Source organism: Branchiostoma floridae, chromosome 7, assembly GCF_000003815.2.
Source record: "Branchiostoma floridae strain S238N-H82 chromosome 7, Bfl_VNyyK, whole genome shotgun sequence".
In the NCBI taxonomy this organism is placed as follows: Eukaryota; Metazoa; Chordata; class Leptocardii; order Amphioxiformes; family Branchiostomatidae; genus Branchiostoma; species Branchiostoma floridae.
Genome location: NC_049985.1, coordinates 6,104,646 through 6,115,801, shown reverse-complemented (window position 1 = coordinate 6,115,801; position 11,156 = coordinate 6,104,646). Strand labels below are relative to the sequence as shown.

The following is an 11,156-nucleotide window of genomic DNA, read 5'->3' as shown; positions in this document are numbered from 1 at the left end:
AATTAATTAAAAACAATATATGGACAGAATGTGCAGAAGGAACCTACAAGAAAGATCTTTGCGGGAAAATAGACAAGAGTTATTGTATGTATGTGTTTAGATGGCAGAATATGGTGCATAATTAAGTAATAAACTCGTTATTTTTCACAAATATTGTATTTTTTCTTGTTAAATAACATTATTATGCTATCAGCATTATTGCATCACCACAATTATTGTTTAGAAATTGATAAGACAAAACATTGTAGCAGCACTGTTGATTATGTAATATGCAACCAACCGCTTCTAGAACACATTTTATTTTTTCGAGTTAACCCCCTAACCACATTCTCTGATCACTGCATGTTATCTGTTGTCTTACGTACAAAATCCTCAAATCACCCTGCCAAAGAGAAACAGATAAGTGGAAACAGCAAACCTCTCTCTAAAAGATTCCATTGGAATGAAACCTCTGCACAAAAGTTTTTTCAATCCCTCGGCCAACCACACATTATAGATAGACTGAATAACCTTTCACTTAGAGGAACCAAAAGCGCAGCCCACGACATTGAAAACTACGTCTCGGATCTCAGCTCAGTATTAAGAGATGTCGGTTACAAATCATTGTGTTTAAAGATTAATAGAAAACGGCCAAGGAAAATAAAAAACAAGAAATGGTTTGACAAAAGCTGTTGTGAAATGAAACGGGAGCTAAAAAATCTGGCATCTTTACTCGAGAAAAATCCACAGAACTCAGACGTGAGAGGAAGGTTTTTTAAAAGGAAAAAAGAATATAGAAAACTATTAAAAAAAAAGAAACGAGACTTTCATCAACAAATCGTTAACCAACTGTCCTCTTTGAGGGAAGAAAACCCAAACGCGTTTTGGAACTTATTGAAGAAACTGAAGTCAGAGAAAACACAAGAGCCAAGTTCTCAAATAACGGATGAGGCGTGGTTAAAACATTTTAATAGAATAGACAAATCTTCCATCAGTGACTCAGAAACTTCAACTAATAACTCAACAAATGTTCAAACTCATTTTCCCTCCCCTCTCCCTCCTACAGAGAATTCCTTTTTGGACTCTCTGATATCAGCTAAGGAACTGGATATAGCCATCTCCAAACTAAAAAACAGCAAATCTAGTGGTAGTGATATGATTACAAATGAAATGCTGAAGTGTGGTAAACCAATCCTACAAAAAACACTGCTTCATCTCTTCAATTCATGTTTGCAAAACGGATACTTTCCCAAAGAATGGTCACTTAGTCATATAGTACCAATACACAAGTCAGGTGATACCTCAGTCCCAGACAACTATCGGGGTATCTCCATTATGAGTTGTCTGGGGAAATTATTCTCGTCCATTTTGAATACTCGTCTTGTGAACTATGCGGAACAGAACAGCCTTTTTAAACCTCAACAGGCCGGTTTTAGAAAAAACTATAGAACGTCTGATAATCTTTTCGTATTAACTACTTTAGTAAGCAAATATCTCAGTCAAAATTCACGTCTTTACGCATGCTTTGTTGATTTTAGCAAAGCTTTCGACTCTGTTTGGCGAGAGGGTCTCCTGTTCAAATTAAATAATCTTGGAATAGGAGGAAACTTCCTATCGACCATAAAAGACATGTATTCCAAAACTAATAACTGTATCAAAACCAACAATCGTCTTACCGAAACATTTGTAACTAACTGCGGGGTTCGACAAGGCTGTAATCTGAGTCCAACATTGTTTAATTTGTTCATTAGTGATATAGTATCTGAATTTGATAACTTTTCTAGCAATTCTCCTATTCTGTACAACATGAAAGTGCCATGTCTTTTATATGCCGATGACTTGGTTATCTTCTCAGAATCCCAACAAGGCTTACAGTCCTCCCTACTTAGACTAGAACAATATTGTAAATCATGGAAGCTGAAGGTTAACCTGAAAAAGACAAAGGTTATTGTATTTACAAAGGGAGGCCGCTTACCGAAAGATTGTAGTTTTTTGTTTGATAATAATGCTTTAGAAATAGTAACATCTTATTGTTATTTAGGTATTGTTGTATCCTCAGCTGGCACATTCAAAGCCAACAGCAAATACTTATACAGCAAGGGATTGAAAGCTCTATTTGGAATTAGACAATCATTAGACAAAGCAGACGCACCATTATCAGTTAAAAACAAACTCTTCGACACTTGTGTTAAACCTATTTTGTTATATGGATCTGAAATTTGGAGCTCATTCAAAAGTCCTATATCTTGTCCTATTGAAACAGTGCACTTGAAATTTTGTAAACACTCACTTAATGTTCCGAAAACTGCATCTAACCTTGCTGTACGCGCTGAATTAGGGAGGTATCCTATCCAACTGGAAGCCTCCCTAAACGCCATCAAATATTTCATTAGAATTCAACAGAATGTGCCAGCTGAGAGTCTGCAGGCAGACGCTCTCTTATGTCAGCTTAATTTAGATTCATCAGGTACCAAATGTTGGGCATCTGGTGTTCGCAAAACTTTGGAGGAGTGTGGTTACCCTTTTGTTTGGCAAGCCCGTAAGTCAACAGATCCAAACATATCCCACCTAATTTCTGCAATCCACCAACGACTGAATGATATTTATTTCCAGAATTTTCTAACCAACATTCATAATGATAATAAAGGTTTACGTGCGAAAAACAAACTCCGAACGTACAGACTACTGAAATCCACATACAATGAAGAGCAGTATTTGAAAATCACAAACATTCGGCATAGAACTGCCATTGCCAAACTAAGAATCAGTTGCCACCGACTGCGAATTGAATCGGGAAGGCACAGCCGCACTCCTCTAGAACAAAGAATCTGCCAATTTTGTACCTCAAACATGGTAGAAGATGAAGTGCACTTCACTGTTGATTGCGATATGTATGCGAATGATAGAAATACTCTATTTAGTTATATAGAAAGTAGATTCCCTCATTTTAGACACATGAGTAGCACTGACAAGTTTATATTTCTCATGCGTTTTGACAAACCGACAATAGCGAAACCCATACAGTCCTACATTTTCACTATTACCAAGAAGCGAGAAGAAGCCGAACTTTTGTGTTAGACTAGATTTGTGACACTTTTATGTATGTATATATCCTGATTTGTTGTGACCTGTACTTAGCCCAGTTGGGCAAAATTGTACAATAAAGGTCTTCATTCATTAATCATCGAGCGCAAATCGGATGGCGAACGCCCGTTAGTTGGGCGACGTTCGGGCGACGTTCACCCCACCCGACTTCCGATTGTTTACAAATATTGAATTTCTGGGAATGTGAGGGAAATTCTAACATTGTGGCCCCTGTGGCAGTATGTAGGCTGGCTTTGTGACACACTTTCCTTTTTTGTGTCATTTCTATTATGCCCGCGCATTCCATTCATTGGTTAAAAAGATTCCGACAACAAAATAAGCAACATTTATTGATCTCTTGCCTTTTTTGAGGAACGTTTTGTATTCCCTTGTCCGCGTGCAAGAGGTCATGGGAGGTTCATTATCATAAATTTATTCACCGTCGATCGCACGAGGCTCGCTTATATGTGAGGGGGACAGATTTTGGGCGAAAAATACGCAAGACCATCTTAAGATCTTAAAATCAGCCGACCTTCCTGCGATCGCGAAGTACGTCCGAAGATCGTATATAATGTGAGGGGGGTGTAAGTGCACGAAAGTACGACTGTGCTCTGACGCGTCGATCACGAACTGGATTGAGATGACTTAATTTTCCTTTGATAGGCCAACGTTACATTTGGAAACCTGGGCCCGGTCGTGCTGTTTGCGGAAACGAAAATAGAAATGTATACGTAAGAATGCATACAAATAATTCCCACTACTATCCTCTTCACATCTTGTGTAGCTTGGTGTCTATTATGTCATACCTTTCGTTCCCGAAAGCTTCGAATCACGGGCTCTCACCAGAGGGCTCTCAACATGCAATCCCGCACGGCCGCGCACGATGTCGCTGGCTACTATATGACTATATTTACATATATTAACAATATATCAATATTACACTATTACCAACTGTTACATACGTATGGGCTGTTTAAATGTAATTGAGTTTGTGGCTCGTCCGCGTTTGCCGCCCATTTCTTCTATGTTAAGATATGTGGCAACTCTCACAATGCAAAATAACGTTTATAGGTAAATACATAGAAGACTGATTTGTCGTTATGATGCAAAAGATTCTGAACCTACGACTGCCCTTGCCTGATTGTAACATGATACTTAGTAGATAAAGTTTTAAGATTTTATTTTTACGCTTTTGTTTGTTTTTAAAGTCATGTTATTAAAGCTTTGGTAAAACGACCGTACGGGCGTTCACCCCAAGAAATACCTGCGTTTCTATAGAGACCGCATTACGGACGGGTACCGGATTGGAAATGTGACGTAGGGTAAGAGAATCAAGGCACAAATTCACGCCGACCGAACAAACATCGTAATTCAACTTATACATGCGCAAAGCTCATGTAATTTTCTACACAGTGTCCATCTCGCTGTTGTGCACAGTAAAATAACTACATGTACTGCTTTTTCAAGTACCGCGGCTCTCTATTTTATACCCGAACAATTACTGAGGACGGGGGTCGTCCATGAATACTGTGTTATGCGACATTACACCTTGACGTCAGTTCAAGACGCCCCTCGCCACAACACCGCCCAAGGCCTGGTGTGCCCCGTGCTGAGTTTACCAAGTCAAACTAACCGTTAATGGGCCAGTTTGGAGAGTTTGTGGCACACGCCGCTGGAGTGATGGGTGTGGTGTTCGCTCATTGAAATTGACGTACGTTACTGATATGTCTTGTGGTTACAAATAAAGGTTGCAAAGTCAAGATAATGCCTTAGTAATGGACCTGTTTGGAAAGTTTGTGGCACACGTCGCTAGAGTCACAGGTGTGGCGTTCGCTCATTGTAATGACCTGGTCTGCCCTGTGCCAAGATTACAAAGTCAGGTTAATGGGCCAGTTTGGAAAGATTGTGCCACAAGCCGACAGAGCTAAGGATATGGCGTTGACACAGTGATGTCTACCGAGGTCCATACCAATCAGAACTCTGTATCCTCGCACCTAAGACCCTTGTCCTTCAGAAATAGCACGCAGAGCAAACCTAACACGTACCACAGTCTGACTCGCCTCTACAGACGGCAAAGATGTGTCCGTTTCTGCTCTTCATCGCGGCTGTAACTGTCTGTCCGGCTTCAACACAAGGTAGACTTATGATAAAGGTCTTCATTCATTTTAGCTGTAAAATATGTGGCAATGGTGTATCGATTATGAGTAAGAACTGCGGAGGGAATCTCAGGAGAGCGGCGTTTTTTAATGCACCCTGTGTGTGCACGTGTGTGTGTGTGTTGTTGGTTGGGGGATGTGATAGCTTGTTCCTTGCTTATTTTAGTGATGATTTACAAAAGTTCAGGTGGGACATTGTGGGATTTCTTTTGCAAATTTATGAAAATGGCAATTAAGCATCAAACTTCTGCGTTACTTGTCTAGCCGAAGTCGAACCAGAAGAAAGGTGTGGGGACAAAGAACGTGTTGACAATATTTCTTACTTCTTTTTTTTCTTTCTTAAGGCCAACAGTACCGGTACCTCACTACACAGGACAATTGGGCCTTTTATCAGGTCCTTTCGATCGGCCAGATGACCAATATCAACGTGAGGGCCACGTGTTTGGCGGCGGGGATGAGGTATACATGCCACTCCGTAGGTACGGTGGGGTGTGAGTACTACTGGGAACCCAGCTGCATCGCGTACGACACTGCTGGGATCCACTGTGACACTCACTGGGTCCTCGCCAATAATCTGTGTGGACCTGGAACAGATCCTCGGCATTGTCAGCCCCTTGACGACACCTTTGTGTACATCCCTGGCTGGCAGGTTGACGGTAGTGCTTGCGGAGTGGACTATGAGACTGCAACCATGTGCGTAGAGGGAGCAAACTACTACAACATGTACGCCCTGTGTATACGTAAGTACCCATGTACTCTCCGAGCAGAGGTTTGTGTCGAAATTGCTACCTTTTTCTAACTGGAGATTTAAAAAAGTCACAACCCTCCCCCACATACCCCAAATAAGCCTCCGTGTACTCTCCAAGCAGAGGTTGGTGGGGAAAAACTGTGACCTTTTTTTCAACATGAGATATGATAAAAAGGTCAATCTTCTCCCACCTACCTCAGTCTAGAGAGTACCAACATGTCACGAAGGCTTTATAGTCATGTTTTTCTGTGTTTTGTTTGTGTTTTTCTTTTGTTTTGTTTTGTCGGGGTGGAGGGGGTGATCCCTCATTTATCTTCTAACTTAAAATGTAACTAGAGTTCAGGGACCTCAGACCTCAATGAAATATTTATAGGTCTATTCAAAACTCTAACGTTATCTCCTATGTCTAGTCCCTACTTGTGCGAGATACAATCCATGTGTACACGGAACCTGCATGGAGGCTTTCGGGGGCTACACCTGTACGTGTGAAAACGGATGGGAAGGAACCAACTGTGATAGAAGTGAGTACTAGAACTGTTTCCTTGGCAGTTCTCTGTTCAGTCAATGACGCTCAAGAAATATTGATATTTCAATCTATCATTGTTGGATCATCTTAGGTATGGTGAATAAATGGCATTATACACAGCAATCAATTGAGACATAGAACGCTGTCGTTCAACAACAAAAACGAAGCCACCGGATGTATTTTGGCAGCTGAGTAACGTGATAAAGAAGTTACAACATGTGTATTTTACCACGATGTCATTTAACATTACATTTTTTTTTTCATTTACCCCAGACGTCAATGAGTGCGCGCCCTCCCCCTGTCTCCACGGCACCTGTACCGACGGTGTGGCGAGCTACACCTGTAGCTGTGAGAACGGCTGGATGGGACACCGCTGTGATCAAAGTTAGTATTCTCTTCCACTGACATAAAACTGTCCTTTTCCTGTAGTGACATTTAACAGAAGATATCTTTATTATAAACTGCCATTGTGGTTGGATTTTATACAGAAAAAGATAAGACAAAAAACAACAGAGACGGGGGGCGACCTACACTTTCTGATACGTATGACCCCCTCCTGCAAAAGTGGTGTGTTCCTGACGTCACTTCTGGAGATAGAAGGGTCATTCTGTGAACAAGGTCGACGGAGATCGACCGAAAATTTAGAGTTTAATTCATGTGTTGGAAGTAAAGTGTTATAAGACAAAAAAAATGTTTAAAACACTTGGTGCACAAGGCTGTATAATACCTGTACTTTTTATCAGGCATCGATGATTGCGCGCCCTCCCCCTGTGTACACGGAGTCTGCACTGACCAGGTGGCGAGCTACTCCTGCTACTGTGAGAACGGCTGGACAGGACACAACTGTGATCAAGGTCAGTACTTTACCTCGTCACAAACTCGGCTGGTAGATAGAACATCGACGGATGGACTATATTACGTATATATGATGGTCGCCCGTATTGGAAATAAAATGCTAGACATGGTGAATAAAGTAGGTGTACATCTAGTCTCCACCAGACTCCCGCCTGGCCAAATAGTAATAGGGGACTTTGGCCAAGTTAGGATTAAAAAAAGCCTAGTAGGAGTTAATTGGCTTAGGGGTGAACTGGCCGGCCGGCTGATAGCTGGATAGACTGACTGAAATCCCATGGCAACTCATATGTCCCTATATGTCCAAAGTCTTCTCTTTTTGCATCCAGCTGACACTTCTGCTTTGAAGCTAGTTTAGATCTCTTGCAGTGATAACACTCACATGACACCCCTTTATTTTAGACATCGATGAGTGCGCGTCCTCCCCCTGTGTACACGGAACATGTACCGATGGTGTGGCGAGCTACACCTGCAGCTGTGAGAACGGCTGGACGGGACACAACTGTGACCAAGGTTGGTAATGTTGGTAATGCGTTAGTAGGTAGATATGATCGGGTGGATAAGGACACAATGACAGAAAATGACATATGGCATTCAGGAATACAGTACGTCTTTGTTTATGTTTTAGACATCGACGAGTGTGCGAGCAGCCCTTGTTGGCTGGGAGGGACCTGCCTGGATCACGTGAACGGCTACAGCTGTGTCTGTCCGAAGGGTACTACCGGCAACATCTGTGACACTGGTAACAGCCCTCTTTTTACAATTCGAGACAAAAAATTATGATATTGGTCGTTCATACGTCTTCATACAACCAAGGATATCACCTCCTTGATACAACTGACCTTGCTGTCATAACAATTCACAGTTATGGTTCTGGTTAGTCGTTTCTAACAACATTCAGGCAGTAGCTGTAAAATCTAGAATCATTTTTTTAAGCACATGATATTTATTCATAAATCGCATCCGCGCGTAGCGGTGTTGAATTGATCAAGTGTTTGTCTCAATGCCTTTCCTATTTCGCGGATAAGATTGTTTATTTAACGAACCATTTTTTACACCCAGTATCTTTTGCGGGGGATTGCTACCAGTTCTCGACATCAGCTCTTACCCATCAAGACGCGACCCAGGCCTGCAGAGTCATCGGCGGCCGTATGGTGGATGTGAGAGACCAGCAGCAGCATCAGTTCCTGGCTGACACCATCGCGGCCACCACTGGCGAATCTCACTGGCTGGCCATGAAAACCGCACCGTTGTCTATTGTCTACAGTGATGGAACTCCTGTTTCAGGTACATGCAAACATGATGTCAAAGTGATCATGATGCCACACGTAAAAGTTACAAAAAGTTAAAACTCGATCGCGAATGAGGCGCAACGAATTATTCATATGATCTACGGTTTAGTCGTTCAAATGTGTATTGATTGTGGGATCATCTAGTATCTAACTGACAATTATCAAATGAAGCGTCTAAGGCAAGTATCAAACGAATATTCAAAACTTATACCTCTACCTCAAACAAGATGTTACTTCTTATTGTGTTTGTGCACAACTGTATCAATTAGCTTTTATTTTCTATCTTTTATTTGAAAGGCGGTGCTGTCGCGTGGTCAGCAGGCGAACCTTGGTACCCGGTGATTGACCTGTGCGTTCTCCTGGACAGCTCCGATAGCTACAAGGCGAAGACAGCACTCTGCACGGAGCAACACAATTACGTCTGCCAGTCTGGTACATTGTAGTTCCTATTTTGTTAGCATAGCTTAAGAAAATAAATTTTACTTGTGGTTATTGCGTTTACTTTAACTGAACTGAGCATGTCGCCTGGCTTTATTTCCTGTTATTCCTCTTCTCCAAACAAATAAGCCTAAAGGTCCATGACCTGGACCAGACGGATGTCACCATGGTTACTGGTAAAGTAGCAGACACCCTATGGTGTTCGAATACACTATGCAGGGAGTGGCCGGACAGAGCTGGTGGGGGTTGTAACCATATATAAAATGTTTAATTTAGATTAACAGAGCAATATTTCGTTCGGCTAGGAGGTCAACATTATGTATTTGTTTGCAAATGTGACCTTTCAGTTGTATTTTGCAGACAACGTACCCTGTGTGCCCAACGTTTGCCAGAATGGCGGCAACTGCAGCTCCTGCTTCGGTGGCACCGACACTTTCTGTGACTGCCTTGATGGATTCGAAGGAAGCCTCTGTGAAATAAGTAAGTCATTATCTTACGATTGATTGTCGAAAACGTTCTGGATGTTAGTCTGGAAGTTCATCTGTTTTTGGTAGAATAGCCTCTACCCGGATCCACGTGTCGCTAGAAATAATAGAAATTGGCCAAATAAACAGATGGCACACCAGAGGAGTTGGCCGGCTCATGGCCAAAGCTACCTTTTGCGACATGGGCCGGCCAACACCTCAGGTGATTTATCTATTTGGCCAGTTTCTACTACTTTCAGTGACATGTGGGGCGTGGTAGATGCTATCGGTAGAAGTCATTATGAAGCAAATGTCAACTGTAATTTACAAATAAAATGGACTGTATCACATTTTCCGTTCAACTCAAGTCTTTGTGGTGTTTTATCCTTGCTGAACAGACACAGATGAGTGCGCGTCCAACCCATGCCAACATGGCGGAATCTGCCAGGATCAAGTCAGTTCTTACGGTTGCCAATGCCCGGCCGGGTACAACGGCGACAACTGTGCATTTGGTATTTTCTGCTAGTTTATGTCTCCTTGGCCTTCATGAACATAATTACCACTGAACTTTATATTTGGGGGGGGGGGTGTAAAACATCATTAGTAAGATCAAGGATCAACCTTTAGTTAAACAATAGTATCGAAACTTCAACCATGTCCTCAGTTATCTTTAGGAAGACACTCCTGTGTTTTGTACCTTTTTTGTTCTGTACATATTCAGGAGTCAAAAACGACAAAATTGTACCTAACATGTAATAAAAGTGTACTGGTCACAAACCCTTGTGTTTTTGCCTCATCAGAAATAGACTTGTGTGCCCTGGTAGCCTGCCCATTCGACTGGACATGCGTGAGCTTGCTGGACCACCTCAACTGCCTGGGTAAGCACTGCACTGGCTTTACATTACATTACTGCCCTACTAAACTACTCTTCAACCAGAGGTTAGGCTCCGTCTGTTATAGTTTATGCTTTTAAGGCGTTTTATCAGGCTTTCTATTTGTATCATTCGTTTTCTTTATGTCTCGCGCGAGACTAAGAACAGGGCCGTCATAAGAGCAGGACAGCTGTATTAGGACAACACTGCCACACAAACAGGACTGTCGATGTATAAGAACAGCACTGCTATAAGATCAGCACTACTATAAGAGCAACACTGCTATAAGAACCTCACTGTTATAAGAATAGCCCTACTATAGATTATTACAACGCTAGCTGTAGGGAAATGAACAATATATGCTACATGTAATCTCACAGTCAAAAGTAGTTTGTACTTAAACTTGATGGTCGTTCAGAGTAGTAAAGGTGTGCCTGTCTTGTTTCAGCTCCGACAGTCCGCATTTCGGAGTCCTACAGGTGCAGCAGCGCCTCCTGTCCGGGTGACATGTACTGCAAGGAAGAGGGTGGCGCCTCGTTCTCGTGTTGGCTTAACTGACGCAGCCGGCATCACCACCAGAATGGATTTGTGTGTGCTGTGAAACTTCAACACTGATCAATTGTTTGACTGACTAGTCTTGATATGATTCTAAAGCGGCTAAATGATAGACCCGCTTGTTTGAATGCAAAATAAAACAGAAGCATAAAATGCAACTTTTTGACGGAAATGTTTATTTCTGAATCCA

The 11,156-nt window shown here is 42.0% G+C and overlaps 1 protein-coding gene across 1 annotated transcript; it reads left to right on the top strand.

The window, feature by feature from the left end:
• Positions 1-3,523: 3,523 nt before the first annotated feature.
• Positions 3,524-10,983, top strand: LOC118419379 (fibropellin-1-like). The gene is made up of 12 exons (XM_035825743.1): positions 3,524-5,198; positions 5,564-5,959; positions 6,378-6,488; positions 6,767-6,877; positions 7,237-7,347; positions 7,748-7,858; positions 7,974-8,087; positions 8,408-8,632; positions 8,935-9,069; positions 9,436-9,555; positions 10,340-10,417; positions 10,860-10,983. The coding sequence occupies exons 1-12, from the start codon at positions 5,141-5,143 to the stop codon at positions 10,967-10,969; spliced, it is 1,680 nt and encodes a 559-aa protein (XP_035681636.1). The 5' UTR covers positions 3,524-5,140; the 3' UTR covers positions 10,970-10,983.
• Positions 10,984-11,156: the final 173 nt, after the last annotated feature.